General features: G+C 34.0%; 1 protein-coding gene across 2 annotated transcripts in view; it reads left to right on the top strand.

Annotated features, from left to right (window-relative positions):
• Positions 1-19064, top strand: part of arhgef25a (Rho guanine nucleotide exchange factor (GEF) 25a) — a 145394-nt gene that overhangs the window by 95002 nt on the left and 31328 nt on the right. For both annotated transcript variants that reach the window (XM_056448838.1, XM_056448839.1), the window contains 5 exons: positions 1135-1245; positions 13107-13231; positions 15876-15942; positions 16309-16412; positions 18666-18735. In XM_056448838.1, the coding sequence (XP_056304813.1) occupies positions 1135-1245; positions 13107-13231; positions 15876-15942; positions 16309-16412; positions 18666-18735 (477 nt within the window). The remainder of the gene's footprint in view (positions 1-1134; positions 1246-13106; positions 13232-15875; positions 15943-16308; positions 16413-18665; positions 18736-19064) is intronic.

Below are 19064 nucleotides of genomic sequence, written 5' to 3'. Positions count from 1 at the left end.
CCTCAAAATAGCAACGCGACAACAATGCGCCGTAACACACCTCTTTTCTAGACCAGGACACCCATGAGTCCACAAAGTGGTGCAAATGGATTTGCTATTTAAACAACGTGGTGAAAAATGGGAAAATTAAGGTTGTGCTGGTCTGAATATCGCAACACGTCGGGGCAAACACATTTTGCGCCTTATTGCACCTGGTGTATGATAGGGCCCAATATTTTGAGTAAATCTGTAAGCCTGTCCCCATTGACTTCCACAATAGGAAAAGCAAATACTATAGAAGCCAATAGTTATAGGTTTTCAGCTTTCTTCAAAATATCTTCTTTTATGTTTAACAGAAGAAAGAAACTCATAAAGCTTTGAAACAAATGAAGGGTGAGTAAATGTGTCACAGTATGAAGAATTAACAGAATCCTGACAAAATGATGACAGAATATTCATTTTTGGGTGAACTATCCTTTTAAGATCAACATGGTACAAAATCAAATCTATGTAATAACTGAGTTTGGACAAAAGTGATTTAAAATTAATCAAAAAGATAGATTACATTACATTAAATGTGTAATCTAGTAATTACATTAATAGTTATAATTGTGTAAATTTTCATTACAAATAGACAACAATTTCTAAGTAGTCTCCCCTGCTTTGCCTATGAGTATATTGATAATAACTGATTAGTTAGCTAATCAATTAACTGATTATTTTTCAAATGAATTCCTCAAACTGCAATAATCTTGTTTACTGAGCAAACTAATCATGATGATCAGATTAACCATTATCATGCGCAGCCACAGTATCAACAAGATTTCATATCCTGTTTGTTCGATCATAGAAAACATCAGTTTACATCACACTACAGGTGTTGCTCTGTTTTTCATAACGCAGTGTGAGTTGCACCACATCGTGCTGCCAACTGCTCACTAGAGCCCTGTGGTTCTCCTTTGTCCAAGTGAACTGCCCGGCGTGACCTTTAATCGCAGTGACCCTCCAATACACTTCTCATCATAGTCTCACACAGAGAGGAATTATGGGTCAGCTTTATTTTGACCTTAGTATTGATGTTTGGGAAAGACAGCGAAGGTTGTGGTTCCGGCTTGTTTTAAAGCAGTATTGTGTATGTGTGTTTTGTGTGTGCAGGAGTGGAAAGATGGACTGCCTGCTCTTGGCGACTGTGATCCAGGTCTCCTGCAGTCCTACAGCTTCCAATCGGACTCTCCACAGGGATCCACAACACTAGGACATACACAGGTATTGCTGTGATCAGTGTTTTTCCGTTTTGATAGTCATGGTGTCAGATTGTGTTGGGACTAGAAAGATGTGAGACCACATGTTTTGCTTTCTGACCACTTATTGCTTATCATCTTTAAAGAAGTAATTCGCCCAAAAATGAAAATCCTTTCATTATTTACTCATCTTCCGCTTGTTCTAAAGCTGTTTCTAAATCTTCCATTGACTTTCATAGTATTTTAGTGTTCATACTATGGATGTCAATAACTATGTTTCCATTCAAAGATGCAAATTAGATAAATGAGCAAAACTATAATATTGCATAAAATATTCGCGATTAAAGCAACGTTTCCATTTAATGAGTCAAAAAGAACAAAATTGTCACTAAAGAAATTGAAAAATGTTTAATTTTCGGTCATAATAGAAGCCACTACCAATCAAAAGTTTGGGCTCAGTAGGATTTTTAAATGTTTTAAAATAAGCTTATCCTGCTCACCAAGGCTGCATTTATTCAATCAAAGATACAGTAAAATTAGTAAAATTGTGGAATGTTATAGCACAATCAAATAACTGTTCAAAAGTAGTTTATCATTTAATTTAATCATTTATTCCAGAGATTTTAAAGATGAATTTTCAGCTTCATAACTGCAGTCCTCAGAGTCACATGATCCTTCAGAAATCACACTAATATAATTATTATTATTATTATTATTGTTATTATCAAAGACTATAGAATACACAAGACATGTCACTCGTGTCTTTTTGAATGGGGAAAAGTGTAACGGTCAATATGGTGAATAAAGCCCTGCCTACTAGTACAGGAGCCAATCATCGATCGCTACATGGCAAATAAATCCTGCCTTCTAGTACCGGAGTCAATCATTGATCGCTATAGACTGACGATACTCGTGAGTTTCTGCAGATTTTGTGTGATTCGAACGTTTAGAAGTGAAACTAGTTGTTGTTTATTTCATTGGTGATTCCTAATAGAAAATTTAATTGTAAGCTTGGCTAGCAGTTTTAGAAAATTTGATGTTTCTCCATTGAGACAAAATGCCCGAGCATACTGCCCAAGAGGTGTTTCAAAGTGGCCGCCAAGTGAAATGATTTGCCTTAAAGGGACTTTGTTATTATTATTATTAATAATAATGGTAATAGTAATAAAAGCAATACTGACTGGAATAATAATTTCATTTGAAACTGCATACAATAAGAAAACAAATAAGAATATAGAGTTATTTAAAATGTTTATTAATATTTAACAATTTAATTTTGTTTTTTACATTTAATAAATGCCGCCTTGATGAACACAATAATTTTCTAAAAATAGAAACATGAAAAAAAAAAAAAACTAGTACTAGTGCTACAGTAGTTTAGAAATACTTATATAATTTCTAATAATGGGGTATGTCACTGGTTTGTCCATTAATGCTGTTCCATCATGCTTACTTTATCACATGATTTAGTCAGTAAAACAAAATCACTTGACTTTTTTGATGTGCATGCTGGAATTTCTTTTAAATGTGATTCCCTCATAATTTATGTGCATTGTTTCTTATAAAATGTTTATTCTGCTTAGTTGTGCACATAAATCTTTTTTGCTTATTTAATTTTTTTTAGTAATTCCAATCAACATTACTTTATTTGATCTATCCCAAAATGCTCATATAAATAGGTGAATGTAAACAAAGCTAAGGTCTGATTTTTCCAACATTCTTCAAAATATTTTGTTTAGTGTTCAACAGAAGAAGGAAATTCATAAAAGTTTAGAACCACTAAAAATAACTTAAATAAAAAATGTGTTTTTCTGCAAACAGGGAAACTCACAGAGCTCTTTTTCCTTTATAGTAAATAAGCATCACATGACACACAATAAATGTTTGTGCAGTGTTTAGGGGCATGAGAATGTAACATTGATGTCTCTGTAACAACAGACCAGTATGTGAAACTCTTGGATGTATTTTGCCTGTCCCATAAATATTTTTAAAAACTTAGCTTTTAGTCTATCATTAATAATAGCTATAATAGTTGTAAATACAACAGCTTTCTTCTTCCATATTAAGGGGTTTGCTGTCATGATAGCTTTGCTTCCAGGTGGACTGTTAAAAGCGTGTCTCACATATCAAAGATATCCTGTAAAATTCATGTAATCAGATGATGACTTTGAAACTCCTGAAGAGATTCTAATTTGATTTACTGTACTGTATGTCTCAGATGCTCAGCCAGCAGTCTGTTGGCATAACGTTTTAGGCTGAGAGTAGGGATTTAGGGTTTTTCTGCCAGTTTGCACAGGAGTTTGGATGTGTGAGTTTCCACGCTGAATGTGAGAGTGGCCAGATGGTCATCTGACTGATGGGTCATTTGTTGCCAGGCTCTCTTACACAGGGTGAACCTGTAAAAGTGACAACATGCATTGCTCAAACACACTTCTTATAAAGTGGGGTCCAAAGTACTTCTATTTTTTGTGGTCATTAGGTATTTTTTTCGTTTATGGTCACAAAGTTGTATTTATTTGATTAAACGTGCAGTAAAACAGTTTTTATAGTCAGGGAACAGAAAAGTATCAGAAAAGTATTATGTACTGTATGCATGGTTCACTCAGGTTGGGGAGCCAAAATTATAACTGGTACAGTATGCGTTAAACTGCCACTTTAATGACTGAGCTGTTGAAAGGCGTGGGAAGTACATTATAAAGGATTGAAAACATGCTTCTTTATATGGAGAAATCAATTAAACCAGGCTTAAAACCGCTTATTCTACTGTACATGCGCAATATTTTTTAACCGTGCACATTGGCTTTGAATTGTATTTCACTACTTTGTGATAACCATTGAGTCAAAGCGTTAACAAGTGGATGACAAGGGAATAATAGATATCAGCTACTGTACATTAAAAGACAAGAGAAGACTTAGAAGAAAGGCTTTATTCATTAGACTGTTCATGTACTCTAATGTACCCTAAGTATATTTTGGGCTTTAGCATACACCTGTTTTTATAGCATTTTTTTAGCATTTATTTATTTCCAGATTTTCAATATAGTATAAGACATTTTAGACCACACTGTATATTTTTGTATGGGCTTGTATCCTCTCTGAGCCAGTGCATATAATTTAATATAAAACACTGTGCCACACACACATGCACACATACACAATCACAATAGCTGGAAGAGTGCAAATCCTGATTGAAGGCCTAATGCACTAACATTCATCATTCCATTCCATCAAAACTGATGAAAGGTAATTATGACCAGAGGTGCAAAACAACAAGAGGAGGAACCTGAGATCTCAAGCACTGTGATTATAATTGGAAATGAGTGTAAGATTTAGTTCAGCAGCAGCGTGCAGATCACATCTAGACACACAAGGATAATTGTTACAGTATTTATTTTTAGGTTTTTCACATTCAAGAGATAGGGATTTATGACTTTTCCTTTTTAAATAACAGAAGTCTCTCACTAGGCTAAGATTATTTGATCAAACATATGGTACACTGTAAACCCTAATAAGTTGAGACTACTCAAATGATTTGAGGAAAGTGATTCCCTTAGTTTGTTTGAGTAATGGGGAATCGACAACTCAATTAATTGAGTTGACCAAATGTGGTCTCTTCATTGAATTAACTTAAATGTTTAAGTACAGATAACTTAAAATGGATAATAGACTAAACTTCCAAATCTTTCAGCTTTTATTCTTTACTTATTTACTCCCAGGGCTGTTTATATTGAAGTTGATATTTAGCTGCACCATGTTGGTGTTTCGCAACATCTAGTTTTTACGAGAAGGGTCGGTAGCCCAATGCTCAACCTCCAACCTGGAGGACCAAGACATACACATACACTATGAACAATTTAACTTACCCAATTCACCTACTGTATAGCGTATGTGTTTGGACTGTGGGAGAAACTGGAGCACTTGGAAGAAACCCACGCCAACATGAGGAATACATGCTAACTCCACACAGAAATGCCAACTGACCTAGCCACTATGTCACCCCTGCATGTATATCAATTAAGAAAAATATATATAAGCATTTAAATATCTACTTACTAATTTAACTTTTCTCTTTTGTCAGATGGGATCAGGTAGTGCCTCTGTTCTGCTGTGCTTTAGCAAAATTCAGCATCACAAGCAAAATGCCCACCTTGTGTCATATAACATATATCGACCAATTAGCGCAGTTGTCAAGGCAGAACTTCAAGTGCAACCAATCATTTTGAACAGACACATGGTGAATCGTTTAAAGAATGTAAAATGTTAGGTTCGGAGAACTTAAAATATTAGTTAAAGTTTTTTTGCTGCGTAATGAGCAAGTTAAACTCACCTGTTTAAATTTTGATGCCAAAACTTGGTATGTAAAGTAATGTCAAGTTATATTAACTTAATATCTTCAGTAATGACAACAGCGGCATTTACAGTGTAGAAACAGCAATATTGTGAAATAATTTGCACAGTCTAAAATAACAGCTTACCATTTTAATATGTTTTTAAATGTAATTAATTCCTATGGCGCAAACACTTTCCTCACGATTCTTTGAGGAATTTCAAAAGGAAAGAAACTTTAATTTTTTTTTTTAATTTCTATGTAAATTAAAATTGATATAAAAGTTAGCCAACACTTACATTTCATGATACTACAAACCGAATTACCCGCTAACCATCAAAAAATTAGTCTGCAAGATATATTTGAAAGAGGAAAAGCTTAAAGTATTTAAATGTCAAAAAAGCAAACCATAGCTTATGATAGAAAATGAGTCTCATTATACAATAGGAAAAATGTATAGAAAACAGAAAGCTCGCATGTGATTACAGTATAATCAGCTATTAATATTTCATTGTTCTACTCTTGTATTTGATTAACAGACATTTTCCTGTAAATTTCCTAATAAATGTTTTAGAAATGAAACAATTGAAATGCTGATCACTCACAAACGTTTTGCATCTATATTAGTATATACAGTGATCAGCATAATTGAGTACACCCCATTTTGAAAATGAATATTTTTATCCATTTCTCGGTGAATATAGGCAATGTATTTTGGTGCCTTTAAACAAAACAGATTTATTAAACAGATATATTTATTAAAATAATATTTCAATCACCAAGATATTTAGAAACTGAAAGATAATACAATAAAAATTCAAGCAAAATATTGCGAAATAAAATGACAACCTACAAAATTTCAACAAAATTTAAATTTTTTTTGCTTCTCTTGAGTTTTCCTCTATTTTAAATTTGCATTTAATATTTTTCTATAACATATACGTTTTGATGTACTTGTTTTTGGACCATTATCATAAGTTATTTTGTTAGATAAGCACCAGATTTGGCTTCAGTACAGACTGATCTAATGTATATGCACAAATATAATATTGTATAGCTTCCTATTAAAAATATAAATAAAAAATAGATTTGTGAGGGGTGTACTCATATATGCTGAGCACTGTACTGTATATATGTTTGAATAAAGGGTTTGAATATCACTTTTAGGCCACTACTGTATAATGTAATGTATTCATAACAGAGACCAATGATGAGTTCATCATTGCATTACTCTGGGTCTTGTTTCTTTCCATGGAGAGGCTGAGATGTAGTTTATATCACAGTGGTTTGAGTCAGATCAGCTGACACTCCGCTTTGTACCTGACACAGAACCATTTGCTGTGGGGATCCAGCGTGAGTTTATTATTTGTTGGCTAATGGAAAATTCCTGAATGAATATGTAAGCACTGTTCAGATCCGGCCTGTCTCCCGGTCAGAGGAACGCAGCACATGTTTATCAAACTGGCTGTTTTGTTTGATTCCCCACACAAATGGAGGTCTGACACAGCAGTTTGATAGAGAAACCACTGATGATATAAGTGTAATGTGAGTCCCAGTGTAACCTATATACAATTTTTTTTTTTTTAGAGCAAGGTTGGATTACCTCTGTCTCTGCTCCAGCTAACTTTAACAATTTCCTGTAGAAAAACAACAACCAACATGATCTCAGCTCTTTATTAAAGGCCCAAGTAAAGGCTCTGGGCTTCTGGGTAGAAAACAAGCTGTGGAGATAAAAATAAAGGGTAAAGAGCAGGAGTGGGGGTTCTCCTGCAGACTGTGCCAAAATACATCTGGAAATGATCTCTGAGTAGACCTGAGAGCAAGGCAGGAGTGATTGCACTGCTCTAAAACACACAAACACAACCCCACACCACAAAAAAGCACAACAGTATGTGATGCAGCACGCAAAGAGCAAATGCTGCTGGACTACAACGTTTACATGATGGAGGGATACAAAAAATACACACGAATTATGCCTCCATTCTGGTGTTAGTATATAATTTTCATTTTTAAAGAAGTGTGTAGCTTTATTCAGACTTTTTTTTGTAATAAATAATGTTCTTTTGAACTTTCTATTCCCAAATAATCTTTTAAAAATGCATCACTGTTTACTCAACAATATTAAACTGCATGCCTGTTTTCAGTTGTAATAATATTTTAATAAATGCTAATATTCTGCTATATTCTATACATCTAATATGTGACCCTGGACCACAAAGTTTAATATCGATAATAATTCATTTATTCATTTACCTTCAGCTTAGTCCTTTTATTCATCAGGGGTCACCACAGCAGAATAAACTGCCAACAATAATAATAATAATAATAATAATAATAATAATAATAATAATAATAATAATAATAATAATAATAATAATAATAATAATAATAATAATAATGGGTGACGCAGTGGCGCAGTAGGTAGTGCTGTTGCCTCACAGCAAGAAGGTCGCTGGTTCGAGCCTCGGCTGAGTCAGTTGGCGTTTCTGTGTGGAGTTTGCATGTTCTCCCTGCGTTCGTGTCGGATTCCTCCGGGTGCTCCGGTTTCCCAGTGATGGGTTGGGCATCCGCTGCATAAAACAAATGCTGGATAAGTTGGCGGTTCATTTTGCTGTGGCGACCCCAGATTAATAAAGGGACTAAGCCGAAAAGAAAATGAATGAATGAATGAATGATAATAATAATAATTTATAATGCCTTTTATTTATACACTGTAAAACCCAACAGACAGCTTTATCAAATGAAATGTGTGTAGTTAACTCAAATTTTACTGAAAGTTAATTCTACTCATTTGAAAAGAGTTTTGAACTCAGTGCTGAAGGTAATGAGTTAATTAAATACCTTATTACTTCAACTTAAATGGAGTAAGTTCACAGTACTCATATAGATTAGTTTAACTCAAATGGTTTGTTGCAATCGGTTTCCTCAAACGGTCTGAGTTACCTTAACTTATTGGGTTTTACAGTAGTCAATTGGTTTGAGTTCTCTTCATTTATTGGGTTTTACTGTGCTCAAATTGCTTCTTTTATTCAAATGGATTAAGGTCACAGTACCCATTAGGATTCGTTTTTGAACTTAAATGGTTTGTTGAAACCAGTTTTCTCAAATGGTTTGAGTTACCCTAACTTTTTGGGTTTTACAGTATAGGCACTTTTCGAGGCAAATGTACAGCATATAACAAAGCATAACATTTACACAGGTACAATTTGTCAATAGCTTAAAAAAAGTAAGTACAATTTAAGGGTCAAATTGATGGATTTTTCTTTTATGGCCAAAATATTGGAATATTAAGTAAAGTTTGTGTTATGTAAAGATACTTTGTAACTTTCCTAATGTAAATACAGTGGTCCCTTGTTATTTGCGAGAGTTATATTTTGAAAATAACCCGCAATAGGCGAAATCCTAGTCAGCTTTATTTTTTTTACAATTATTATAGATATTTTAAGGCTGTAAAACCCCTCACTATACACTTCATACACTTTTCTCAAACAGACATTAGCATTTTCACACTTTTCAAACCTTCAAACCTTTGTAGAAAAATAAGTCCAGTATGATAGAATGAAACCAAAGATCAAAACCTCATTTATTCCGTAATGATGCCCTACAGCCGCTTAACTTCTACCTTTCTTTAGCATCTCCAGAAGTTTTTGTACGGTGGTTAGTATCTGCCTTTTGGGGAGAGGCCGCAAAAATTGAAACGTGTTATAGTGAGGGATTACTGTATCAAAAGTTTTGATTTTTTAAATGCATTGCTAAGCACTTCATTTGGACACATTTAATGTTGTTTTCTCAATATTAATATAAAAAAAACAGATCCCAGATTTTTTTTCAAATAGTTTTATCTCATCCCAGTATTGTGTTATACTAACACAGTATACTTCAAATGAAAGGTTAATTATTCACTTAAGTCTGTTTTTGTGTTCTAGGGTCACATATGGTGATGTTTTTAACTTAATAAACCAGCTATATTCAATCCAATTCAATTCATCTTTATTTCTATAGCGCTTTTACATTGTGTCAAAGCAGCTTAACAAAGAATTTCTAGCAAATTGAAACTGTCAGTCCAGTTTTCAGAGCTGAAGTTCAGTTTAGTTCAGTTTAGTGTGGTTTAATTTTCACTGCTGAAAGTCCAAACACTGAAGAGCAAATCCATTAATGCGCAGTTCCACAAGTCCCGAACCAAGCAAGTCATCAGTGCAGAGGAACAAACTTCACCAAGTGACGAAAGTGAAGGGGGAAAAAAACCTCAAGAGAAACCAGGCTCAGTTGGGCACGACCATTTCTGCTCTGTCCAAACTTCTTGTGCTATATGATAATTAGTAGTAAATAATATATTATATAATGAATAATAGTAAGAGTAATAAATAATAGTAAACTAATGCCACAACTGATGACATGAAGGACAAATGATTTGCAGTGACGACTTTGTTATTTCCAATGTAGACGCCTCTAGCTGTTGTGAAATGATGTAGACACAGTGTAATGGCTTAAATTTCATTCGCTCTCTTCAAAAGAGCAGTTACATGGCTTCAGAAGTCTTGGAATATAGTGCACAAATGATAAAAACCACATGATGCTTTTATATTCTTGGTGAAGCTTGAAATCTTCAGTCCTTTTTCACTGTAATTGAATGTAAAAGAGCAACCTGTACAAAATATTCAAAAGAAGTCCTTTTGTGTTTCGCCAATCGCTCGGACATGGAGCGATATGAGGGTGAGTAAATGATCAAATGATGCAAGGAACGTCCGTTCATTGTAATCCACATCATTTCTAAACAGATTGTGTCACATTTCTCACACACACAACACAATAACAGCCTCTTAAGCCAAGAAAGTGCTTTGTGAAGCTTTGATAAACAAACAATCTAAAAAAAACTGTGATGTGCTATCCATCATAAGGTCTGAGCACAGGAATGCTGGTTTTGTGGAGGATGTGTGATGTTATAGTGGAAGGAGTGTATTGTGTGTGAGAGAGAAAGAGAGAGAGAGACACCGGGGTCTTGAGAATGAAGATAAAGTGATGCTCCACAGGTGATTGTGACGTTAAGCAAGCTGCTAAACAGCTCTGGTTAAAGGGCAGATCCTATCTATCTGGCCTTTAGTGTGTTTAAGAGGCAGGGAAAACACAATAAATGAGTGTAATGGCTTTTTGTGTTTGTAGAGGTTTTTGATTCCAACAAAAGGGGAATGTGTGTGTTGTGCACTACTGCAGGAAAAACACTGGCACTGGTTATTTTTTGTCTTTGTTATTAGTTATGGCCACTGCACTGACCATACCAAATATATATGTCTTGAGGTCTGTTATTGATTTATTCTCACTACAGTGGTGATCCATATTATTTTACACCACACTGAGGAATCTAAATCAGGTAGAAGGCCAATGCTGTTATTTAGTTTTGTGGGGAAGTAGCTAATAATATATGCTAAATAATGATAATGGTGTCTTAAAAGCATTAAGATTGCCATAAATAAAATTAAATGTAAACCATTAAACAAATAAAATAAAATAAAATGTGTGAAGGGAACATTTCTCATTTCCATTGAGTTTAAACTGAAAGGTAAATAAACACGTATACTTTTTCCATTTTATTATCATTTTTTTGTTTAGAATTTTAAATATTTCTGTTTACTTTAAGATGTTAATTTTAGGTTTAATGCTTGAAGATATTTTTTTCGATTCAATTAAAATTTTAGTAATTTTAATACTTCAGTTAAACGTGCTTAGGCAGCATCTTCATGTTTTTAGTAAAAAAAATTATTATTTTAGGGTTTTTTTTTTCAGACTAAAGAACAAATATTTTTTATTATTTTTTATTTTAGTTGAGATCAACAATGTCAAAATCAACATCAAAACCACTTGGTTGACCTTTTATCCATAGGTTATCATTCTTTTTTAATTGTTTATTACTATTTATCAGAGTTGTGTCAGTATATTATTCAGTAGAAGATGAGTGCACCTTAATAGATTATTTTGTGTGACATTAAAGAAAGTATTATGAGAAGGGTCTTTTATCCTTTCAAACAACCAACATTTTCCTCTCTAAGTTACCAACATTCTTTAAAAAATAATTTTGTAATGTAATTTGTAATTGTAATTTTGTAATTTTCCATTATAAGATATAAATTTCAATTAAAAAATGTGTCAGTGAGAAAAAAATCTGAGTGATTTTTAGTCTAATATTTTGTGGTTGCACAATGCCATTCCTTTTATCATCTAAAAATTGGAAGTAAATTGTAATTGAACAAACTGTAACTAAACAAGAACTTGCTGCCTTTAAGAAATCATTGTTGCATAAAGTTGTAGAAAATCTTACTTCTGAGATACTGAAATCCTTATTGCTAAAAATGACAGTGAGGGACGTGACAATGAGTGAGGATAGTTTATGTCCTAGTTTTACCTCTGATGTGGTTAACAAACACATTAACAAAGACAGGACGTCTTCAGACTTCCTTTTTCCGTCTTAAATCATTGAATAACCTGCAGAGTAGTGTGCACATCTGTCCTCTGCTACAACAATGGTCCATATCAACAACATCAACAATTCTGTTGCTAAGGTCTGTAGCTATGTTTTCATCCACCTTATTTTATTGCACATTTTGGAATATTACATAGAAATGCTTAATGAATACTTAAAGATTTGAAAATGTGCATTAAATTAACACATGTGCACTACTGCGTATACGATAAACGTTTATCTGATAACAAAATAAGACGTATGAAAACACATTTACCATTTTAATTCAAGCATGCCCATGAAAAAAGTCATGTGATTTTGTTTTATAAGTTTTATAAAAGATTGTGAAGCACTTGTATGGCCATACACAATAAATGCACCATATGCTGTATATACACATTACGTTACATTACATTACAAGATCAAACAATGGAACTGCATTAATGGACATTCTAAGATTTCTTGGTCCTTCTAAAATCCCTTAACCGTCCATCATCAAAGTGGTTTAGTATTATTACCTCTTAAACAGTCTTAATTACTTCCAAGTGGGTTTTTTTCTCGCACATCTAAAAACCACCACACATTCATTGTAATTCATTTTCGTCTTCTGAGGCATAATTTATTAAATTAGCAAAAAAGCCCCACAGTGGATTCTCCTACCGCTGCAGATTCCATTCCTCTCTTGATATTTGGTGCCAGTTTATCAGAAAGCTATGATTCTGTTCTATTTAACTCAGTGCTTTAATTGCAAATGTTTTATGTGAGGTTACACTTGTGTGCATAAATCTAATTCACATCTTTGGATGGAAACATAGCTTGTGAGAACATGGTGACTTCACTGGGGTCAATAGAATTGAGATTCAGGGTAATGCATCTACTCTGCCTCTCTGGTGTCATCATTATTGGTAAGCGCTGTATTCCTGTTATCATTCAGTCACTGTCATGCTCCTTTCCTGTCACCTAGGCAACCTGAGCTATTAGAACAGCTCATATCTTCCCTCTCTGTGTTATTCCTCTCTGCCCCTGCAGCCTTCCTTCCCCATAGTGAAGATGGTTTCAGCGTGATGCCTCGTTGCTTATTCGCAGTTATGCTCTGTGTCTGCAGATCAGCCAATGTACCAGCCAACAAGCTGACGACAATGGCTCGGTTTTGATGGATGACAACTCCAGCCAATCATCAGCCTGCGCAGACACTGAAGAAGATCGGAAGAGTGCCTTAGAAAAAAGCATGTGTGTGTGAAGCATGTCTCCTTCATTTGTAACTTGTGTACATAGTGAATTCCTTTTTTTAGTCAGCTTATCCTAACAGGTTTTTATTTAGAACTTTTTAATGACGTATTTTTAAATTTGGAAGATTTTACAGAGTAGTCATCAGATGTTCATTACCACACCACAGTGACATCATCTCCGATGGAAAGTTTGGTTTAAGTTGGTAGGTGGTCATTAACTGGTTTAAGGTGGTCCCACAAACTGGGTTTTAGAACATGCTTGTTTTCAACCAACTGAAGATAATCTTAAGACCAGCTAATGGTCATTCTGTGGATGGTTATTGACTGGCTTGGACCAGCTATTGGCAACAGAGGCTCAGGAAAATACGTGTCACAGCCTTTATTTTTGTGAAACCATAAAAATATACAGTACTTCATTCTATATTTGACTGCTGTTTATAGGTAAAATTAATGCTACGGGACAGCATGAGGCCACCAACGTTATTTTTCATACTAATGATATTTAGAGGGGCATATTATCGATGTAAATAATAAATAAAGGATTATTTTTAAATAATAATAAGGGGTTATTTTCATGCAGTTCTTTGCACAACACCAAATCAAAGCAACTACAACGCAACTGAACAGTTTCTAAGATTTATAAATGAATAAACTTGACTCACTTATCTATCAACATATTGACATTTCAAACATGGTCAGTTTGCTTGGTAGCTCATATTGTACATTGTCAGGACAGAGCGATTGGGTTCAGGTCCAGGAGCAGATTAAACCAAAAAGCGAGGTAAGCGGCCGCTTAGGGCCACAATATACCTAGAAGTTTCTATGTTACATATAATGTCATTTGCTCTCATATTTTGTAGGATAAGGGTCTAACAAATACATATTTACTTTAATTAGTACATCTGTGCAAATGTGTCCCCCCCACCCCAATCATGGATCAGTCCAGCAGTCAAATCAGATGAAAATTTAGTTTTAAAAATCAAATAGTTTATTCATTATTTTTAGTTGTGAACTTATTTTACGCAAACAAATCATTTAAAATGTAGAGATTGCATGAAGATAAAAATGTAGAAAGCAAGACTGAGTGATATAAGAAAAAGACAGTTAAATAAATAAATAAATACAAATACAAAGTGTACTACTTTAGGGCTTTCGGGTCCCATGGTTTGAATTGCTTAAGGCCCCCAAATAGTTTAATCCAGTGTAAAACCATGGTAATATATGTGATTTCAGTGCACTTTTCTCTCATGTTTTCTTTTAAAAACTCTATTGGGTAGGTTTAAGGAAGGGTTTATGACAGTGGCTTAAGTATTGTTTGTCAGACAGTGGCAAAAGTATTGTATGTCAGATTTACACAAATGGAAACAGCATCCTCTAGTGGATTTGCCATCTGAAATGTGCAACGAAACATACCTGGAGCCATAAATTTAACATTTTACAAAAATTTAGGCTGAGGCACATATTTTCAATGGGTGGGCTAATGACCATCTTAACCAGTTGCAACCATTTTAACCAGCTTTAAACCCCCCTACCAGTTTCTAATAAGCTGATTCAGATCATTTAAGTTAAAGTTAATTCAAACAATCTAAATATCATCTTAGTCTCGCTAATGACCTTCTTAAATAACTAATGACTAGCCAAATAATGACCATTTTAACCATCTGGAATCTAGCTACCAGCTTGTTTTTACAATGTTTTTGGAACACGATAGTTGGTAAACCAGTTAAGATCATCTAGAACCAGCTAAGGACATCTGACCTGTAAACTTGGGGCAGATCAAACAACTCTGACTTCAGTGAGATCATTTAACAACACTTCACAGATGGTGGCTAGTTCTGCTTCAGCGAGATTAGCATGGAGCTACCTTATGTGAAACATGTAAATGAATGTTTGCAGCCTTAATGAGTTGGAACTCTATTAGTAAAGGCTATTTTTGAGATTATATCATCTTTATAGTGCAATATATAATGTTATTTTTGTTCAGATGTATTTAAAGGACAGCTAGCATTTAACTATTCTGTTTGCTTTAGCCATAATTGGCACAATAACAATGTCATGAGATACTCACATCTCACGTGGTGAAAATCTGGAAAGCATAAAGGTTTGATGTGGGACATTTTATTGCTGAAATTCCCACCGCCAACTGTGTCTGAAATTAGATTATCATCAGATTAGATAATCACCAGCTTGGTCCATCTAATGACTAGATATTGTCTAAATCCTATCCATAACAGGTTTTGGAACCTGGCATCTAAGAGGAATTTCTAGATATCTTGAACCAAATAATAACAATAATCTTAGATTAGATTAGCTAATATTAATTCATAGACCATATTAATCAACTACAGACTAGCTAAAGTTCACTCTAGAGCAGCACATGACTTTAATTGAGCTAATGACCAGTCCAAACCAGCAAATGTGTTCCAAAACAGCTGCCAGCATAAAGTGGCAATTATAAGCAATAAAAGGGCCTTTCATCTTGTCCATAAATAGCTCCTAGATTATTAATGTGCTGCGCCAGTCAGAACTCTGCTAATATTACACCCTATATATTACTCACATCACATGCTTTAAGCTGTCACATATTGTTAATGCATTAAAAGACTTGATGAAAGCAGTGAACGCTGACCTCCTTTGTTTTGCAGGTATGTTCTGAAAGAATTAATAGAGACAGAAAAGCTGTATGTCGCCGATCTAGGACTTATTGTGGAGGTGAGCTTTTGATGGGGTGGTTAAAATGTCAATTAACAAATCACACATGGATTTGATCAGCTCTGATCGCTATCATTTTTACAGTTGTAATCTTAGAATGATTCAAATGCATTTCAGAGCGATTAATCACAGAAGAATTAAATTTGATGTATTAACTGACCTGAATTTCTCTCAGCTATAATACTAATCACCGTGTAAATCAAAATAATGGTGTCTGGATTTGAAAATATTTGGAATAAGATGATCTACATTTTTATGGGGGTCATATTTTATCATCACAGTTCAAATGCCTCAGATTTAATCATGAAAAGGAGCGTTTTTATGGGACATAAACTGTGAAAGTTCATCATGTTCTGTCTCTCACAGGGCTACATGGCCACTATGAATGCGAAAGGAATTCCAGAAGACATGAAGGGAAAAGACAAAATAGTGTTCGGGAATATTCATCAGATCTACGACTGGCATAAAGAGTGGGTTAATCTGTTTTTGACATTTACTTGACTTCTACTTTACTTTATTGTTCACAAGTGGAAATGTATCTTTGGCTTCACCACACAACCACATCAACGTTCACATCACACATATCACAGAAAACAGGTGACACAAAAAATTCAATGTCATCACATAAATCACATTAAAAACTCAATTAACCCTATTAATACTTAAAATTCTAATGGCTGTCAGCACAAAGGACATTTGATACACATTTTTCTTTACTTGAGGTTGTCTAAAGCGCATTTTTTGATGGCAAGAGCTGAAATTTTATATTCATATTTATATACATGTCTTCATTAATGACATGTGAGCATTTCCAGCATTCTGGATGTGACATTTGCAGTAAAAACTCAAAACATAACTTCACAGAGAAAATATATGCTAACATTATATTGAAACATCTGTTTATATTTCCCAAAACAACTAACCACAGAGTTATGTCAATCTGTAAACATTTTTTATATTTTAAATAAGGAAAAGAGATATGTTGTGGATGTGATGAAAAAAGAATGCGAGTTTACAGATATACACCATACTTTGTAAAACTTCTGTGAATTAAACTGAACAACCCAAAAGAAACGATGCTAATCAAAAGGATAAGAGTTGGCTCACTATAGAACAAACATGATTGATGTTATTTTATTTTACATTTCTGTATTTATGAAGAAAAAACTTTGTTATAGATGTGACACCTGTCTGTTATGGCTGTAACAGATATGAAATTGCCACTCGTGCGACTTTGGTAAATGAAATAGAATTTTTTGAAAACATAGAGACATTTATAAGTATTTTTAAAGTACTGTGAAATACAAGCCAAAACTTAGAAAGGGTTTCACTATTTTTCATGGCAAGGTTGATTTTTGCTCGGAATTGCTTGTGTGCTTTCTGTTTAATTTTCATTAAATTAAATTCACTTATTTGTCTTTTTGCTTTAGCCACAATTGCATTTTTATTACTTGAGACAGTTTTTGCTTTTCCTTAATTGGCATCAGTCCATACCATGCAATCATATTAAAACTCACAACACTTTCAACAATTTTCTTGCACAGTTGAAGTCAGAATTATTAGCCCCCCTTGATTTTTTTTCTTTTTGAAATATTTTCCAAATTATGTTTATCAGAGTAAGGAAATGTCTGATAATATTTTGATAATCAGTATGTCTGATAATATTTTATTTTATTTCGGCTAGAATAAAATCAGTTTTATTCTATTCTATTCTACAATTTTAAGGTCAATATTATTAGCCCCACTGAGCAATATTTTTTGATTGTCTACAGAACAAACCATTGTTCTACAATAACTTGCCTAATTACCCTAACCTGCCTAGTTAACCTAATTCACCTAGTTAAGCCTTTAAATGTCACTTTAAGCTGTATTCAGATATTAAGATGTCTTAAACAACATCTAGTAAAATATTATGTACTGTCATCATGGCAAAGATAAAAGAAATCAGTTACTAGAAATGCGTTATTAAAACTATTATGTTTAGAAATGTGTTGAGAAATTCTTCTTTTCCGTTTAACAGAAATTGGGGAAAAAATAAACAGAGGGGCTAATAATTCAGATTTTAACTGTATGTCATCTCCAGAATATCTTGACTCACACCAAATAGTTGTAACCTCCTAATAAGGTATAATCTCTGCATTGCCTTTTAAAAAATACATTGTACACTTCCAGTAAATGTCAATCCACTATCAATAAATGTTTCTAAATAGTTAAAACACCCAACTGTCTCTGTTTCATGTCCCTAAAGGACCAGAGGTTTCAACTCTCTAGTAAGAACTAGTTTATTTCTGCTAATTATCATCTCCTTGGTTTTATTGAGATTCATCTCCAGTGAACTCCTTTTACACCAATTTTGAAGCAAATTTATATAAGTATAGTAAAAGGTATCGCCTTTTGTATCTGTTTTAGTCAACCGGCCAACAAGTGCCATATCATCAGCATATTAAAACCTAAATCCTGGATCTTAAATTCATTTGTGTAAAGAGAAAAAAGTAAGGGCAATAAAATGCTTCCTTGTGGATACATAGATATTGTACATGTATTTACAATAATTTGTGTGTGTGTGCGTGCATGTGTGTGTGTGTTATGAATCTTACAGGACTTTCAGTATGTTCCCAAAACATCCAGACAGTTCAGAATAAACTCATTTTACATGTTAAGTTTTTAAGTAAAGTCGTCCTGCTATCGACTAATGCTGAGTTATATGTCTGATCCTTCCCCAGTTATTTCCTGGCTGAGCTGGAGAAATGTGTGGCCGAGCCTGAACGACTGGCCCAACTTTTTATCAAACATGTGAGTGTGTCTCTTCTTTTCTGTCTGTCTGTCTGTCTGTCTGTGCCAAGCAAACTTCCTCTCACACTTTGAGCAAGCAGACTTGAGAAAACACAGAAGTTTTTAACACGCTCACCCATTTTAACACCCCATTTATCCTCCCATCTTCCCACTCTATTTCTGTCCCCGTGTTACTGATACGGCCCATTTGAGGCTGTGTGTTTGCTTGTGTGTCCATTGGCTCGTTACCACAAGGGAAAAAGAGGCGGGAAAAATAAGAGGAGGAATGACAAGCACAGCTACGTCCTTTGATAACACTCTGCTTTACGCTCCGAGTCTATTTCTGGAGT

This window comes from Danio aesculapii, chromosome 23 (assembly GCF_903798145.1).
Source record: "Danio aesculapii chromosome 23, fDanAes4.1, whole genome shotgun sequence".
NCBI classification, from domain to species: domain Eukaryota; kingdom Metazoa; phylum Chordata; class Actinopteri; order Cypriniformes; family Danionidae; genus Danio; species Danio aesculapii.
The sequence above is the reverse complement of the archived record's forward strand: the minus strand, read 5'-3'. Positions and strand labels throughout refer to the sequence as shown.